This window comes from Lindgomyces ingoldianus (assembly GCF_010093535.1).
Source record: "Lindgomyces ingoldianus strain ATCC 200398 unplaced genomic scaffold BDR25scaffold_2, whole genome shotgun sequence".
NCBI classification, from domain to species: domain Eukaryota; kingdom Fungi; phylum Ascomycota; class Dothideomycetes; order Pleosporales; family Lindgomycetaceae; genus Lindgomyces; species Lindgomyces ingoldianus.
The window spans coordinates 761,533-779,744 of NW_022985163.1; the positions used below are offsets into that span (position 1 = coordinate 761,533).

Genomic DNA, 18,212 nt, shown 5'->3' on the forward strand with positions numbered 1-18,212 from the left:
CTCAATTCGTCAACTGCGTCCCCACAATTGCCTCTGGAGCTGTGATACGTATGATATAACAATCGTGTTTGTTGTGGAGGAGGGTTAAGGCCGTCCACAGCTATGACAGCCGCTCTTGATACTCGTATTCCGTCGCACTGCATCTCTCCCCCTGGTGGCTTGCGTAAAATGCTTGTACACCCGCACGCGGCAGCTAGGAGCGGGAGCAAAGTAAAATCGCGAGACGTCGTGATACGCTTTCGCCGCCGCATGATGACCCTAGTCGAGAGTCACACAGGGCTGAGTATCCAGCCGAGATGTCCAGGCACACTTTGAACGGGCTGCACTAAACATGGCAACTCCTGCAGCTTATCAGACCTTAAAAGAGACTGCTTTCATCTACAGCGATCGGATGTCGTGCAAGCCAATAAGCCACGGACGCCACTCCACAGCCAAAAAGCTGCATCTGGTAAAATACTGGGGTAGTGATATAGGAATGCCTGGCCATAGGATTCCAAAGACACCAAATAACGCGGAGGATGTATGTTCGTATCACCTCGGGTAGGAGAGAGCTCGAGAATTCAAGACGCACAAACGTACCAACATGAGGCCCCAGAATTTTTCCATTGCGATGTCCAAAAACCGACCGCTTGTAGCCTAATTAGAGATCAGCTGTCCTACTTCATATATTAACGAAATGCGAGGGTACCGGGATGTGCTTCCCAGTGTTCGAATAAGGCAGTACCCCCTTCCTATCCAATAGGGTTGTGGACGCGGGTGCAGGGCCTCAAAACAGGTCAGTTGCATTCCAGAAGGCCTCAAAAAGATTCGACAGTGGCCAGAGCTATTAAAGAAGAGAACACGTTTAATAGAGCCGAGAAGGAGATCCTAGCGGTTTGCGGGGGATGTGCCATGATCGGCGCTGGGGAAGTACATTCAGGCAAAAGGAGAAGACGAAGAACAAGCAAAGAAAGAGGCTGCTCACCGATTGGTCTCCCTTACTTCTTATTTTCTCGAAATAGCTACATTGCCTTTCGACATGTGGTGGTTGCAGACGTTCCGCAATAGTCCTTGAGGAAATGTTGAGGCTACACAACCAATGCAGTCCATCTGGGTCCTGCGCTGTGGGACGCCTGCAGATGGGAATGTGGAGATTTCTGCCGGTATGCATGCACCCTGCATTTTTGCAATTTTCTCCTCTGGAGGTTGCAGTAGACTACAGCGATTTTGAGCGCCTACCAGTAGGATGACCGGATCAGGGTTGGACCTGCTCCAGCTCTGCCTGAACTCATTTACGGCCCGCCGGGGCAATGAGAAGAACGCGCATGTGTGCAATCAATTATCGTAAGACGAAGCTTGAGGAGGAAAGGAAGTGTGACGATGAATCACTGATCTTCTTCGTCGCATTGAAAGGAAGGGACCGCCGCCTTGACCTGAGTTCCATGTGCCTGGAAGCGACATTTGGTGGTGGGATTTGTGAAACGACTGAAAATTGAGGCGAGTTGATCAAGATGAGGTGACTATGCATACTGCAAGGTGAAAGCAACCTCAAAAAGATGTAGTCAGAGGTAGGTACGTGCTGAATAGTATTCTGACATTAGCGAAAATCTATAGGTTAGGCCTGGTATACTGAATCTTAGCAGACCGAAGCTATGTTTCCAATTAGTCATTCAGCATGCCGTGAACATTGTAGAGTACCCAATGACTAGACGTGCAGGGCTTGGTCGTCTGGAAAATAGGAGTTTCGCTGCACCAACTCCCTTCTGCCCCTTTGCGCATATTCGCTAACCGAGACGTCAAACTCTCCTCATGGTCATGCTTCCAGCGTGCCAGAGACAAAGATAGTGCGGGTTTCCCATGCGTTTGGTACTTGTGGAGAAGAGGTAAAGTGATGCATGGGTAATTACTTACTAGCCTCCAGAACAGATGTGCTTCTGGAACATGATGCGCTGTGCCTTAATCGAGTCATTCACCGTAGATTCAGAACTTCGAAGCGATGCATGGGCGGATCAACCTTCCACTGGCCTGTTTCACCGCCAGCATGATGAAATGCACACCGGCCCCTTTTGTTTACTCGATCTCCATGGCCATATCAACGATGTCTGCCTTGAGTATGGAGCAGTTTCAGCGCGGATTGCATTACCTGTGGTAGCAAAGCGCACACTTAACAATACACATCTAATCTCCCGGAGAAAGGGAAATAAGTCTATAAGAAACTGCTTTTATGAATTCTCCGACCCTGTCGACCCGCCGAGCCTGGAGAAGGGTCCTGCGGAGGGCTCGCCGTTGACGATTGCATGCATCTGGCAGGTCCGATGGGCGTTGCAGGTGGTCAGGCGATGCAAGCCACGATCAAGGGAATGGCCGTCAGGCACAGGATCGTAAATGGGGGGGCCAAGGTGTTGCAAGAGCGAGGGGGGGGGGGTGATGTTGGAAGGAAGTGAAGAGACTAACCTGCAAACCGTAGGGTTCAAAGGTCGCTTGACAGGGCACCTGCGGGGCCGATGTATGGGCATTTAACCGGAGGTTGACTGATCCACTCAGAGATCACTGGTTAAATGGGTAAATATGCCACATCTCCGCAGCATGCATCGAGTGCCTCCCAACGACCAGGTGCCATGAGCAATTGCCCCCAGATCGTCAGGCCAATCACTCATGGAAGAATTAATGATTGCGTCTTTTGATATTGGCCTGGTGTTGATCTCGCTTCTCGAAGCCCTCGTGGACGCATGGAAGCTTCAAGCCACAGATCCTGATCCTGGTAACGGCCCATCACGACCAGGGATTCCAAGAGTCGGACGTTGTTCCTCGGCAGTGTAAGGATCGTTGGAGGCCCACATCTGTTCCCTGAAGTATCTCATGAGCGTCCCCAGTCTCCCCCAAATGATTGCAACACCCACCCTTCCACCAAAAGAAATCTTCCGCTCTACGTCGCCATGATGGAAGCCGCTTCGGTTGAGTTGAATAAGCTGGAGCGCAAAGGCTCCGCTCCTGTCAAGCGAAGAGTAAGCCGAGCTTGTGACCACTGCCACCGTATGCGAACACGCTGCAACGGACAGGCGCCGTGCTCGCGATGTATAGGTACGTAGAAAACTCGAGCTGCCAATATCTGTCGGTCACGACACTAATGAAGCGCAAGAACTCGAGTATGTCTGCCAGTATAACAGAGAGAAGAAGCGCCGAGGAAAGGTCAGCAGTCTTCCATTGCCTTCAAATAGCGGTGTGCTTAATCTTTCTCCAGGTCCCTCGACACATCCAAAAGCAGAGAGAGGAGGCAGCGCATACAGATCCGCGCAGCCCTCAAAACGGAAATGGACTTTCCATACAGACCTCCAGTCACTACGAAGGAGCCGACGTAATTCCTGAGATGGAAGACGGGATATGGTCGCCTGCACAGCCAACACCAATAAGTCAGCATTTTCCAACCACCAAAGACGACATGCACCACGTAACATCGCCTCGGTGGCAGGCTATGCCCCCAAGTAAGATTTTAGACCGTTTAATGCTTTACATGGCCATTAATACTTACAAAATCTCCAGACCAAACTTTCGACGGCCATGTCAACCATATCATGATAGATCCTTTGTTACTAAGCCCTGGAGAAATGAATCCGTATCCGCACCCGCTGCAGGTCCCAATGCCACGAAATGAGGACTTAATGTTTGCCATGAACGAGATGCACCTCGTACCGAATTCGGGTACGCCCGTGTCCATGCCTCCGGAGTATGCGACCATGAGTTATCCAATGCATTTCACAGCAGTCCGGCAATCCTCTCCGCATAGTTATGGATCTGGAGACACTGGATCGCCCCAGTCTGCAGCCAGCGCTACCTCGTCTCACCCTGGGATTACGCCATGCAGGTACCCCGTTCTAAAACCTTTGATTCCTCACCTAGGCTCAATCATGTCCATGTCAATGGCTTGTGATCTCTTGGAGTTCTATTTTCAAAGTTCCTCATCCGTCTTTATGGAACCCGTGTCGCCGTACATACTTGGAACTGTGTTTAGGAAGCGTTCATTCTTGCGACAGCACAAACCAAGGAAGTGCACCCCGGCCCTCTTGGCAAGTCTTCTGTGGATAGCTGCTCAAACCAGTGAAGCAAGCTACTTGACATCGTCACCTTCAGCGAGAGGCGTTATCTGTCAAAAGCTGTGGAAGCTCACGATCGATTTGTTGAAACCACTAGTCCACTCACCAACAGGGGCTCATGGCTTTGCCCAAGGTGCAGGCTCAATGGTTAGTCCGGCCCCACATGACGCTTTTGGAGTTGAACGTGTCGTGGGCCGCTATGATGCAAGAATGGAAGTTGGAATATCCCCTACAGGTACCCTAGATGATGTTGCCACTTACCTGAACCTTGGCACCGTCACTTCGGCCAGTGAGTACAAAGCTGCTAGGTATGGATAGAAGCTTGATTCTTGTGCCACACTACTAACCCAATTTCAGTCTTCGCTGGTTGAATGCCGCCTGGGGTCTGGCGAGAGAGCTGAAACTAGGAAGGGAGCTACCTCAGGATTTCACGGCCGATCGCGACTCTAATGGAACAGAAAATGGGGAAATGGACATGGGAATGTCGGATGGCTCTAACTCAGGGGTGCAAATGCCGGCCGGATCCCCAGCTCTCGCGCTCATCGAAGAGATGAAGGAGGAACGAAGGAGGCTTTGGTGGCTTCTTTACATGATTGACAGGCACCTCGGACTGTGCTATAACAGGCCATTAGCGATGCTGGATAGTGAATGCGAGGAGCTATATCAGCCTGTACAGGATACCGTGTGGCAGGCCGGGGAATTCTATACCGGAAGTTCAACCCCAAAACGAAAGGGACTCACATTCCAGTGTATTTCCCACGACATATTCGGATTCTTCCTACCGCTGATGACGATCCTTGGCGACATAGTGGACCTCAATGCGCAGAAAAACCATCCAAGGTTTGGGCAACGCAGGACATCTGGATGGGAGCTCCATGAGAACGAAATCACCCTCCAACTCGAAAGGTACGCGTACAGCCTGCAAGAATTCAAGATCCAACAAGGGTGCAGACCTTCAAGGGAAGATGCCGCAAACAACCCGAACGGTACTCCAGATCCCGTCCGAAGCGAATGGATACACCAGACGAAGAAGGTTGTCGCATACGGAACCCACATCATGTATGTTCTCCACATACTTCTCCATGGCAAATGGGACCCGGTATCTCTTTTGGAGGATGACAATATGTGGATTTGCTCTCAATCATTCCTTGCGGCGACATCCAACGCCGTTTCTGCTGCTCATGCTGTGGATGAGATTCTTGAGCTTGACCCAGACCTTTCGTTCATGCCGTATTTCTTTGGAATGGTAAGTTCTCCCCGCTGAAACTAGCCGTGGCAGCCAACTTACCAATAAATTTAGTATCTCTTGCAAGGAAGTTTAATTCTTCTGTTGCTAGCCGATAAATTACAGGTGGACACAAATGATGGCGTGATCAAAGCTTGTGAAACAATCGTGCGCGCCCACGAAGCGGCTGTCGTTACTTTGAACACAGAATATCAGGTAAGGCGATAATTCGGGGATCGTCTAAGCGGAGAAATGCTAATTCTTGACGCAGAGAAATTTCCGAAAAGTCATGATCTCGACGTTAGCGCAGATCAAAAAGGGAGTGAACCAACACCGGGAGATGAATCCAGCAAAGCGAAGGGAGGTTCTTTCATTATATCGGTGGACAAATTTAGGAAATGGTCTCGCGATTTGAAAAGTTATTAAGTATTGAGCATTGAGCGACGGTATTATTATCATGTTCGCTGGAAATTTACGGGGGCTTGGGGAAAGAGTCTGGACCTTCGTTTACTCCAAAAGGAAGGCTTTCTGCAATTCGTCAATGTATGACTAGTAGTCCTAGTCAAGGACGATTAAGAGAAGTCTTATAAATTTGCGAATCGCTACTGGGAGACTTACATTGAGTGACAAAGGATGAGTGGATACGGCGTGAGCCCTCACAAGTAGATTTGAAAGAGAAAGATTACCACGCCGCGAAGAATCGACCATACTAGCTCGATCTTTTATGTGCCACTTCTCCAGCCCTTACCAGGCGAAAAGCGAACCCGAGCCGTAATGCTCATTTACGCAATGATATTGCAGCTTTGAGTCGAGGTCGATTGCGTGCCAAGCGGTATCAGAATAGCCCAGGGTTAGAAAGTTACCGGCGGAGATCCGACGCGGGACGAGAATCGGGAGCATCGGCATAAGTTAAGGAATTAGTGATGATGTTTAAACAAACATTTCTATAATTATCACTCAGGCTCATCCTTTCCTTAGGTATTTGGGAGCCAGTAAACCAACGAGGGGGCGCCAAGTACGGGTTAACGTCGGAGAGGCTACCCCAGCCGAAATCGACAGGAACAAAGACACCTCAAGCTCGTATCGAAAGTTAGCGAATGACTCGTGTGCACTGAAAGGTGCTTGAGCAGCAAGTCGTCTGCTCCACCCTTGGTAGTTTACTAGCGAAGATCACCGAGTAGGTCAATGACACTTACCCTGCAAGTTATCATACACAATCGCTGTAGGGAGTCCAATGGCGGAGAACCGCGATTGTGGCGCGTGGCAATATACCAGATGCATAGAGAACCTGTCCTCTATTACCTATCCCAAGATGTGTGTATTTACAAAACAAAGACCCTCATGAATGCAGATGACATGCGTGATAAATGAAAACAACATAATCTTCTCAGGTATTTTCATAACAAAGACTTGCTCGGTAAGGAGTGTTGGAGCAATACGCAGAGTTAAGACAATGCTCGAGTGTTATCATAAGTTTTTCTCCACATCCATGACCTCTTTAATTCCTTTCGCGACGGCTTCAACCCTCTCTTGGCTCAGTCGCTTAAGTGGCCGACGAGGGTAGCCGCCATAGCCGTAATATGACTGGATGGCCGACTTCGTTCCCGGGATCGCGGCTTTGGTAAGGACCCAGTCGCCCTTGCTGAGGGTCCTCTGTAGTTCTAGGGCTGCATCGTACCTTCCCTCCGCCCACAGATTCCACACCTTGACACAGGTCTTCGGGACGACATTGGCACCCCCGGCAATGATCCCAGAACCACCACTGGCTGCTGTTTGGGCAGTGAAGTCAGCCATACCACCGAAGGCCATATACCCACTGCCTTGGGTCTTGGTAGTGACAGCATTCGTAGCGAGAGCAACTCGGGTAAGCTTTCCGGTATTACCGCAAGTGAATTTGGTCCCGACGATGTTGGGGTGCTTGGCAAGCTTTATGATGAGGTCGCTGTCCATATCTATGCCCGCAACAGCCCCGGGGTAATTGTACAGGATGATAGGAAGCGGTGACCCATCCGCAACACTTGTGAAATACTCGTAGAGGGCTTCCTCATCCATAGCGTAGCGGTAGTAGCTTGGGGGTACGATAAGCACGTACTCTCCGCCAGCAGCGGCGGACTCCTTGCAGAGTTCGATAGTGAGCTTAATGCCTTGCTCGGATGCCCCTACAATGACAGGCACGTCATGGTATCCAGCCTCATCCAAAGCCTCACGCGTTGCTCGCGTGATGGCGGCCTTCTCAGCCCGAGACAGATGCACTGCCTCTCCGTTGGATCCCATGGTAACGAGCCCAACAAGGCCCGCTTCAGCAAGCCTCACCGCATGTTTCCGGACTGTCGGGAGGTCAACTTCTTCGGTCTCTGGGTTAAAAAAGGTCATCGTGGGCGAGTAGATGCCGGGCCGAAGAGGTGTACGTGGTTTGGCATGGCCGTTAGCAACACCATTTGTGTAGCCGTTCGTTACGCTGCCTGAAGTCATAGTGAAAGAGGCGTGAAAAGAGAAACAAAGATTTGAAGAAGACACAGAAAACCAAGAGATTTGGAGAACCGGAGGAGGGGAGACGGGGTGCTATGGTCTGCAGTCCACATGCGAACTTCGGGCGTCGTTTAATATAACAGCGAGATGGAGAACAATCGGTGTAAAGTAGGCAGTGGACTAGCCGGCAGCCCAATTCCATCCCACCTTTGGTGCTTTTCTCCATCCCTTTGAAAGTCAAGAGAGTCAATACATGATCGCTATTCGCCGGACGCAACAGAGTTTGACACAGCGAAAGCTCGGAACGGGGGCCGGACACTGTCACTTGCAGGGCTGTGGGCTGAAGCTCGCAGCATCTTCAGCGGATGCCTGCGGGAGATGCGGGACACAATTGCGGCCTTTTTCAAAGGAAGGTGACTAAAATTATCGGTTGTGTTAAGGGGAGAGGTGCAATGTCTGGTAGGGTGAATGAGGTTTATGGTGGCACTGCATCACAGACGGTTGGAGGTGGTCGCTGCTCACGCACCAGTGATGGTTTTTCCACGAATGAAGTTGTGGAAGAGGGCGTGGGGTGCATGGGTCGTCGACGGGTGGTTGTCTTGGCCTGGGGAAAGATTGCCATTGAAGAACGATCTGGGCGAGGGGAGCTCCGGCAAAATGCTGGCGTACACTGGAGCTCGGTCTATCTGCCCCCTCATCACTCATTGAGAATATATTTTCCGTTCGTATCGATAGCTCAGCCCTATGTCAAAGACCGAACCAAAGGCCGATGCAGGGCCGCATTTTCGAGTTCTCGACGACCGATCTTCTACCACTCTCCAGAAGCAGTTGCCATCCATACTGAGAATCGAGATAAACATACCACTGACACAGGGAAATAGTAATTATAATAGCAATTATGGCACCCCTTGAGGTTTTGATGGTGAGTTTGCCCATCTTGGTCAGGTGAGGGGCAGCTGTCCGAGCTGCATACTGTTTTCCTTTTTCCCACCTTACCTACTCTCGCACCATGCGCAATCAGAATTGCTTTTCTTCGTTCCTGGATGTTCCCATCACACCGCCTCTTGCGATTATCGCCACTAAATGCCATGGCTAATGAAATGCTCAGGTCGGGACCGGAGAGTACACAACAGGCTTTGTGGGCGGGGGAGCTTCGAAATCCGACAAGAAGGTGGGTGTTGTTGGCTTGACACTGTTCGACCTGAGGCGGCGGGGGAAGGTTGGGAAGCTCTCAATGGTAGGAGTGTCTGGTGACAAATATCCCGCGATCCGTACGGCACAACACCCATTGGAGGTCAATCCGGTCCGCTGACCTGGCGTAGGCGAGCATCTTCAAAAAAATATCTCCGAGGCATACAATGGCCTCGACGTCTCATTCGAAGAGTACCCCAAAGAGGGCAAACGTAATCCAGACGCGTACAAAACCGCAATTGATGCCTTACCAAAAGGCAGCGCAAGTAAGGATCTCCACTCATGCAAAATCTCGAACGAGCGTTGGTAAGGATAAACTGACCTCTCGTAGTCACCATCTTCACCCCTGATACGACCCACTACCCAATTGCCTTATACGCCATTGAACGAGGAATCCACGTCCTCATTACTAAACCCGCAGTCAAACTTCTAGAACACCACCAACAGCTGCTCGACGCCGCCCGGAGGCACAACGTCTTCGTATACGTGGAACACCACAAGCGATATGATCCTGCATACGCAGATGCTCGCTTCAGGGCACAGAAGTTGGGCGACTTCAACTACTTCTACTCATACATGAGCCAGCCTAAGTAATACTTTCACTCTCCAATAGCTGCCAGTAACCTAATCTATGGCCATCCAGGAGCCAATTGGAGACGTTCAAGGCGTGGGCGGGGAAGGACAGCGACATCTCGTACTACCTTAATTCACACCACATTGATATCAACGAGTCGATGATCCCGGATTATCGGCCTGTGCGAGTGATGGGCAGTGCTGCGCGGGGAATTGCAACCGACCTCGGGTGTGCGCCAGGTACGGAAGACACCATCACGTTGCTCGTGGATTGGGTCAAGAAGAGTGATCCTGGTAAACGAGCGACAGGTGTTTACACAGCTGGCTGGGCCGCACCGCAGAAGGCAGGTGTTCATTCAAATCAATATTTCCATTACATGGCTAGCAATGGAGAGATCAGAGTAAATCAAGCGAAGCGGGGCTACGATGTCACGGATGATGACACGGGTTTGCTATGGTATAATCCGTAAGTCTACCCACAACCATTCGCTCTTGTTTTACGGTTGACTCTACTAGATTTTACATGAAATACGCTCCAGATGAGGAGGGGAATTTCGCTGGACAGATTGGCTACGGGTACATCTCCTTCGAGAAATTCGTAGATGCCGTGAACGCCGTGAATGAAGGCAAAGTTACGCTCGAAGAACTCGACCGGCGTCCACTACCGACATTAAAGAACACGATTGCGACCACTGCCATCCTAGAAGCTGGTCGCAGGTCGCTAGACGAAAACAGGCCTATTGAAATTGCCGAGGAGAACGGCGTGTGGTCCTTGAAGTAATTAGGGACAATTCCGGTAGAGGTATTCTATAGCGAAAAAGGAGAAAAAGGCCCAATTTTTTTGGTCTCCCATTACCGCTTTTCGTAGCCTGCAGTGTTGTTGTCTGTATTCATAACTTGTTATTTTCTGTTATTGACATCACTCCCCGTTATCACTTCGCATGCTTACGGTCAGACAGTACTATTTTGACAATTTTGGGGCGTTGTCGCTAATGCAAAATGACGTTTTCCGTTGTCGTCCAGATTATTTTCCCCCGCTCAGCCCCTCCAAAAAAGCCGAAAAAGGACAAAAGAGATGCTTTTTTCGCCGGCCTATAGATTTCACAGAGGCCACGGAGAAGACCTCATTCGCGAGAACTTTTTATTCTAATCAGCAGAAACCCCATATTCAAACCCCGAGGGTAGTACACATTTAGAGAGTATGCCCCCTCCCCTAAAAAGAGTCATATGAAGTGTAGATTGGCCTAGAATATGGCTAAACTACTATAGTGAGCTATTGCTGATGGATTTAAGATATTAGGGTCTTTTACAGCTTTTTTGAGAAGCGCATTTGCAGTATATTCTAGGGGAGAGATGATTGGCGGTGGAGATATTGGAGGCCCGTGCGAAATGGGTGTGTTGAGGTGAAAGAATGACTGACTGCCTCACCATGTCAGGTGTTTGCTATGGCAACTGTAACAGTCACACGCTCACCTTTGCTTTTCCCGAGCGCTATACTAATATTACTGCCGCTACGGATCGATTGCATCGCCTGGCTCTCCAGAAGAAATCCTCATTTTGTTCCAGCAGAGTCACACTTTCTTCGATCATCCCACGTCCTCCCTCACAGATCTTCTCGCCGCTGTGACTTAAGAAACACACTCATACCCAAAGCCCAGGCCTAGACCTCGACCACGAAACGTATACTCGCCGCTCGCCGCCATAGAAACTCTAAATTACAGACCTACCCATTGTGCCATTTAAATTGCGCCAAAGTCTGGAAGCTTTGGAATACAAAGCCTAGAAACGTTTGGTGGGCAAAAGGCGTATTGGGGGTGGGGGAGGAATTATTCACTATCAATTCTGGTAAGTACTTTGGACCTGTGGACAGTAGTCCTGCCATAAACGAACAGCAGGCCAATCAAGTCATGGGGATGGAAGTGAATGACGGTAGTAGATGGAACTACGTAACTCAAGACTTTACCAACAGTCCTCTCCACCCTGAACCCTAGGAAACAATAAATAACAAAATTGAGTAATAAAACGACCATGCGAAAATATATCATTGCTTTCACTTTACCCTCCTAGCGTTCCCCTTTTCCATAACATATTCATTCTTAAATCATGACGTACAACTATCATCTGCAGCAGACATTCTGGTCAAGTAGCGTTGCTATACATGAGCTTGAAAGACAGCGTTAGCATGGATATATAGAGAGCCCTGAAGAGAGCCTGCTGCCAACAGCCTCCCTCATCGCCTAAGGGCTGAGGAGTTAGAGTTTGTGGGTGTTGTCGCCTTCGTAAAAGTATCGGTGACAGCTTGTACGAACGTCCATTATTTTGGGAATATCGTGTTAGTCGTAGGTGTTCAATAATTGACTTGAGCAATCTAGAGAAGAAAGACTGAGAGGCGTATGCATATATATGAGTAGCAAGCTCAAGAGAGCGTGCTCTAAGCTGAAAATGGTCCTTCTGCACAACAACCCACCTGTCTTACTAGCACGAATAAATCGAGAAAAGAGAGTAGCGAGAAGCCATGTTCTGAATTTGTTGGGTGATTGAAAGAGTACACAGCACTAGACTCCATATAAACCCTCCTTTGTCAAAGGAACCATCCGAATGCAAAGAAGATTGATCATGCATCATCGCTGCCTTTTCACCCAAGGATTCGTTTACCCTGTCCGTATTCGCCCTCTTAGGTCACAGCCATATCCTCACATGCTACTCTACTCTATTCCTCAGTATAGCCCTCTGCTGGCGCCTCACCACCCTCCTGCTGCTCTGCCAGTCTCTGCTGTTCTGCGGCCTGTTGGGCAGCGAGGGCCTTTGCACCGTAGTCTTGAGACATGGGTTGTACGACGGGTTGCTCTTCCTTTGGCTCGATGATGGTGACGGAGTCGGGGAGAGACTTAGATGGGCCAGCCTTTCCTTCTGGATCTGAGCCGCGCATAATCTTGACCTTAATACCCAAGACACCCTGGCGGAGGAGGACGTGACGGGTGGCCTCATCGATGAAATCCTTGGCTGGCTGACCAGAGTGGATCATGAAACCATCCTATTTCCATATTAGTATTCTCTTCCAGATCACAAAAATTATAGGGAAAGGTTCGCGCAACATACGGTGAACTTCATGCTTTTAGCACGCGCAGCCCTCAGCTTTCCGCTGACAACGACCTCACAACCCTTCGCGCCGCTCTCCATGATGAACCTAAGGACACCATAGCATGCCCTTCGGACGGCCAGACCGTTCAGTAACTTGTATCGGAGGGACTCGCACTGGGCAACGGCGGAGAGACCACGGTTCTGCACCTTAGCGGCATAGAGGGAGACGGAGTTCTCGGGGAACTTGAAGCGCTTCTGGATCAACGACGTGAGTTCGCGGATGCGACGGCCCTGCTCGCCGAGGACTTCTTGTGTGTGGGTTGCCCGGATGATGATGTCGGTGACGGTGGGAGTGACGCGGACTTCAACGCCGGAGTAACCTTCCTCGGCCAGCTCGCGCTGGAAGAATTCGTTCAGTTCGGCGTAGAAGACGCCGTCTGTGAGATAGCTTGTTAGCCATTTCCATCCATTTGTGCCGTCTTCCTAGAGCCAATTTTCGATTCTCGATGTCCCTAGAACCGCAGCCAATCCTGCGACCTGCGTGAAGTTGTCGGAAAAGGTGAGGCTCCAGAGCTCCAATACTCCAACCAGCTCGTAATACAGTAGAGAAAGGCTTATGCGTACCAGCAACGAACTTCCTCCTCTTCGAGCTGCATCACAGTTAGTTATTTCTGCTTGATTGTGCGGTTTCTCTCAAATCGACTTACATAGCTCCTCCATGAGTGGCAGCCATGTCTTCGGGTATAGAATTGGCGAATCTGAACTCCCGGGCGTGGAATTCAGGATATCGTGGCCGTCGTTGTGGGTTGTCGCTGGTTGAGATGATCGGTAGTGGGGATATTTCGAATTTGGGTGTGTGGGCTTACTAACAAGGTGCACGGACCAGTCAAGGAACTTCGCGAACCCAGGGCTTCTCTATCCGTACGAAATCAACCTGTCTTCCGAATTAGGTTTGCCATCACCTGCAAACTAGAAGTTACGAATGGAATTTAGCAGTTAGTCAGTAACATGTCGAAAATATCTAGGTAGGTTAATAGACTAGGGTCAGTCCTCAACTCCCATGCCGCTCGTAATTTGAAATCGTGAACAATGAGCGGGAAGGAGTGTTTCGCTATCACATTTTGGTGATACCTGATATTGCGATCCTCCAGGTGCGCTGCTAAGGCCTATATACAGATCTAGAGATGCAGAACAAGATAGTAAAGACACCAGACACCTTCTCCAGTCACTAGATGCTACATACCATTACTGTTGAAGCGACGGATAGATACTACATGATAATCTTACATGTGCTCAATAGGGTCTTCAGGAAGGAGCTCCTGAGGTCTGCGCTCGACGCACCTCTTGAGAGGCGGCCGAACTAAGTCATTGAAGAGGAACGTACCGTACACAAGCAGAGCAAACCCGAGGACTTGCAACCACTTAAACGTCTCCCAGCCAAGACCAAGAGAGACAATCCAGATGAAGAGCGTTCGGCACGTGTCAATGGTGGATCGAGAGGTCGCACTAACGGTCCGAGTGACAGAGAGGCCGAAGAAGTTGAAGCCACTGGTGTCGATTAACATGCTATACTAGTCTTGGAGGAGCTTGAAGTTGACTTACCCAATGCTGATCATAATTAGAAGACTACTGACGGCAATCGAACGATTGTGGAACACCTCCCAGAGGCCTTCCTTCGCATCGAAATATCCTGTTCCGATCGCGAAGTGGAGGGTGACCATGGCAATGACGGTGACCAAGAAGCCAAAGGTTCCTTCCCAGCCTACGACCTTGATCGGCTCCATATCATACTTCTCCATGATGCGCTCCTCCAGCACGAACTGCGTAGCCGTGAAGATCTGCGCTCCGGCGATCAGGAGAACGCCGATGATGGTCTGCACAGCCGCTGACGGTGCAACACTCGCATGTGGTTCTAGGCTTGACGGTCTCGCCTTGTGATCCTTCGCAATAGCCCCAGCCAAGCCCACAATGGCAACTCCGAAAACCACCACGAAGAGAGAGAACCATTTGTACAGGCCTAGCCTCCTCCTCAAGAACCAAACGCTAAATAATCCAACGAAGAGTACTAGCGCCCCTCTCGTCATCTGGTAAATACTTGCTGCCACGAACAGAAGCCCCACATTCATGAGCGTTGTTCCAGCAATATCACAGCACGCAGGTAACGCAAGGAGGGTTATAGTCCATCCCGTCAATGGAATTCGGCTGTCATCGTATGCATGGGCAGGCTTCAGGGGGTTTGCGACTTCTCCAGTCTCGGATTCCTCTGACTCTGCGGGCGTACTAATGCCAGCATCTTCGCCATTGCTTGTGGGAAGCGCCTCATATCCGGCCTTTCGAGAGACATATCGTTGATAGAGGTTAAAGCCGCCGATAACGAGCCAGCAGCCCATTTCGCCGATAAACATTTGAAGCGTCTGGACAACGGGTTGTTCGAAGTGTTTGCGATACCCAGGGGCGGGGGAGTCACAGTCGCGAACGCACTGCATGTCCTAGAAAGCTACGTCAGCAAGAGTTCTACAGACAATTCAAAGACGGTCTTACTTGGAATTTGGTGAGCAACGTATTACATACTCCCGTCACCAACATCATGGCGACGAGGAACGGTACGACTGCTTTGACTGCCATGATAGAGGATGAAGAACGAATGGTCTTATTCGGCTCCGATCGGGTAAGTCGGAATGCGATAAGAGGAACAAAGCAGGGTACCACTTCAAGACACCGAAATACTTGAGATGGGAGATTGAAGGAGGATGAGAGGCGAAGTGGTGATATATGGACAACAGGCAGCTCCGGGGCTGCTGACGATGTTGTGTCAACCTTGGTGCTGCGCGCGTGGCTGGGGTTATCCAAGACCGGATAAGAGCATCACGTGGCGATAAGGCTGCATCCCTAACGCACCAACGAAGTATAGGTCTGGGCTTTGCCTTCTGAATTTCCGCTCACGACTACGGATTAGATGGCCGGCTCACTCCGCAACCTTTAATAGCTGTTTCAGTGGCTTTCTCTTCGCTCCACTCCGAAACGGGCTTGGGCTTTGTGCAGAAAGGAAGCCTGCATACGTACTGAGGAAGCCTAGGCCTACTTGGCATCAACATGACTAGTACACATGATCTAGGTCATTATCCCTTCACCACGTGTCATCGCAAATGACACTTGTTTACATCCGATCAAACAAGGCAATAAATTGTAGTCATGAGAGTATGGCGATAATCCCTTGCTTCCACAATGAATCAGTGTCAACTTTTATTTGTGTTGCTACTTTCTTAGCAAGAGACGCCCGTTCGTTCCTTTCGCTATTCATCTCGATCCCAAAGCGCCCTACAAGAACCACCGGAAATCTGGGTTCTTCGGTCCATCCCTTAACTTCTCCGTACTCACATCCCTCGCAGTTAGATTCGCCCCTTGCTTCCTGTTCCTTCTCGCATTATCAAACACCATATAGGTGCCCAATAGTAACGCAAACAAACACCCTGTCGCCCCAAACGCCGCTGTCGTCGCCAACGCCGGAATATACTTTGGTGCATCCTGCGGCCTGAAAATATTACTGCTGACTACGCCCATGAGGTTGGCAAGAGGTACGCCAATAGAGGTTAGGGTGACACGTCGTCCTTCGTGCGCGACGTTGTTATTGTACCAAGTGGAGAGAAGCACCGATGGTGCAGAAGTACCCCAGGTCATCATGAAGCAGGCGTAGTATGCTACGTGGATGGAGTGCTCGACATCAATGGTAGCGTAGATTAAGAAGCCAATGAATGTCAGGATGAATCCCAAGGCAATGAATGGAAATCGTAGTCTTGTGTAGTCGCTTGTGAAAGCCAGGATCAAGAGTACGCAAGCACCAACGATATTCGGGGCAACTGTGTACAGATTAGTCTTGATAGGGTTATACCCAAGACGTTGGACAATCTGCGGGAGAAAGAGTGAGACAGATTGAAGGGGGACACCGAGGCACACTTCGATTGCAAGGAAACCGTAAGCAACGGGCATCTTGAAAATCTTAAGTGCGTCTTTCAAATTGAATTTCTCCCCCACGGTCGAGGAACTATCAATCTGGATACGCCTGTAGGCGAGCTGCTTTTCGTCTTCGCTCAGGAATTTAGCCTCGTACGCTGATTTGGGCAGATACAGATAGGCGATGAAAGAGACTATGATGTGTCAGTATGAGGGGTGTCAAATGATTGGGTGGAACTGCTTACAGAGGATGGTGGCAGAACCTTCGATGATGAAGAGATATCGCCATGGCTTGAGATTCGATTTGATATGGAAGACGCCAAAGGCCAGCAATCCAGAGAAGGCGTTGGCAATATTCGAAGCGGCGTAAAAGAGAGCAAGACGTCTGGCAAGTTCGCCCCTTCGGTAGAAGGTAGTCAGGTAGTAGATGACAAGTGGAAAGAAGGCAGATTCCGCCATTCCTATTTAGAATCAGTATCAATAGTCTTCGGAAGGTGCGCATAGACAGGTGAGCATGCATCCCAGAGTCCCAAGCTTCATTGGAATTTGCCTCAAGGTTGGATCTCCAACCAGCCTCTGGGGAACAAACTTACCAAGGAACCACCTTAACGTCATCATCCCTGCAAAGTTCTTCACGCACGCACTCAATAGCGTAGCACTCCCAAATGAAAACATCATAATAGGTAACACCCTGTGCGGTCCATACTTCTTTCCCAACATGCCCACCGGCGGTGCAAAGATGACATATGGCACGTAAAATATCGACAGGATCAGGTTGTACTGGTTACTCTTGAAATGTAGGTCTTTGTCCATCCCATTGGTTTTTGCATTTCCCAAGTTTCCCTTATCGAGTGCATTGCACAGATACATCAGGGCAAGCATAGGTAGGATGCGAAAGTCGAACTTCAGAACTAGTGCTCTTTCGTGCTCATAGGTAGGGAGGTGCTCGACATGGCCCTCGAGTACAGCGGGTGGCACATCTTTGGAGGATGAGTTAGACGCTGAGACGTGGAGATCGTTCTTGGTGAACTCGGGGTCCGTGGTTACTGCCATCTTGTTGTCGCTTATGGCCAGCCTATCCTGGTTGCAGGGATAGTTAATTTTGGGGTTGAATGAGGGAGGTGAGAAGCTCGAGAGAAGAGGGGGAAAGACGTCCTAATCAAGGCATTTGTAGAGACATTGTAGAGTTACAGCAGAGGTGAGCTTTTCCTCGCCCTAGTCCGTGCGAATAAGCATGGGTGGATTGTGGAGGTTGCATGGCAGTTGCAGGCCTAAAGCCAGCCCCCGGGATCATCATCCAAAGGAAGACCGTTGTACTCTTTCTGGAGTGATCCCCCGACCGCCTTTGTGTAACCTTGTTCGCCGCTCATGATAGTTCATATCGCCCAATACTCCGCGTGACAGTTATATTAGTCGCGCTAGAAGATATCCAGGGTTTTTCCCGGTTCTGGATGGGAAAGTCGAACTGGTTGGAGGGAGATGTAAGATGTTGATCGCGGTATCTGGGCAGTCGTCAGGTGGGTGTAAAGGTGGAGGCGGGAAATGTGCCCGCTGGGGTCGTTGATAAGGCCCATTCCGAAATCGGATGCCTTCATTAGGTATCCCTCAACTCCATTGGAACTTAACTACCAACCCCAACGCTATCCGCTTTC

At 50.0% G+C, this 18,212-nt stretch overlaps 5 protein-coding genes across 5 annotated transcripts; 2 read left to right on the forward strand and 3 right to left on the reverse strand.

Moving 5' to 3' along the window:
* Positions 1–2,868: 2,868 nt before the first annotated feature.
* BDR25DRAFT_276613 (transcriptional activator xlnR) lies at positions 2,869–5,809 on the forward strand. Its single transcript, XM_033687559.1, has 7 exons — positions 2,869–3,060; positions 3,119–3,168; positions 3,221–3,461; positions 3,520–4,378; positions 4,428–5,316; positions 5,371–5,511; positions 5,567–5,809. The coding sequence occupies exons 1-7, from the start codon at positions 2,916–2,918 to the stop codon at positions 5,708–5,710; spliced, it is 2,469 nt and encodes an 822-aa protein (XP_033553820.1). The 5' UTR covers positions 2,869–2,915; the 3' UTR covers positions 5,711–5,809.
* An 829-nt stretch (positions 5,810–6,638) lies between these two features.
* Positions 6,639–8,129, reverse strand: BDR25DRAFT_300083 (aldolase). Its single transcript, XM_033689294.1, has one exon. It carries the CDS (start codon positions 7,765–7,767, stop codon positions 6,763–6,765), a length of 1,005 nt encoding a protein of 334 aa, XP_033553821.1. The 5' UTR covers positions 7,768–8,129; the 3' UTR covers positions 6,639–6,762.
* A 467-nt stretch (positions 8,130–8,596) lies between these two features.
* BDR25DRAFT_330918 (D-galacturonic acid reductase-like protein) lies at positions 8,597–10,400 on the forward strand. Its single transcript, XM_033692575.1, has 6 exons — positions 8,597–8,686; positions 8,873–9,035; positions 9,087–9,221; positions 9,287–9,545; positions 9,599–9,994; positions 10,045–10,400. Exons 1-6 carry the CDS (start codon positions 8,663–8,665, stop codon positions 10,307–10,309), a joined length of 1,242 nt encoding a protein of 413 aa, XP_033553822.1. The 5' UTR covers positions 8,597–8,662; the 3' UTR covers positions 10,310–10,400.
* Positions 10,401–11,916: 1,516 nt separating this feature from the next.
* BDR25DRAFT_276621 (30S ribosomal protein S14p/S29e) lies at positions 11,917–13,418 on the reverse strand. Its single transcript, XM_033687560.1, has 4 exons — positions 13,317–13,418; positions 13,234–13,259; positions 12,628–13,046; positions 11,917–12,562 (listed from the first exon to the last, which is right to left on the reverse strand). Exons 1-4 carry the CDS (start codon positions 13,340–13,342, stop codon positions 12,239–12,241), a joined length of 795 nt encoding a protein of 264 aa, XP_033553823.1. The 5' UTR covers positions 13,343–13,418; the 3' UTR covers positions 11,917–12,238.
* Positions 13,419–13,641: 223 nt separating this feature from the next.
* On the reverse strand, positions 13,642–17,720 carry BDR25DRAFT_251482 (MFS general substrate transporter). The gene is made up of 6 exons (XM_033686126.1): positions 17,154–17,720; positions 16,806–17,021; positions 15,932–16,754; positions 15,151–15,433; positions 14,212–15,098; positions 13,642–14,157 (listed from the first exon to the last, which is right to left on the reverse strand). The coding sequence occupies exons 1-6, from the start codon at positions 17,611–17,613 to the stop codon at positions 13,893–13,895; spliced, it is 2,934 nt and encodes a 977-aa protein (XP_033553824.1). The 5' UTR covers positions 17,614–17,720; the 3' UTR covers positions 13,642–13,892.
* Between the last annotated feature and the right edge of the window lie 492 nt (positions 17,721–18,212).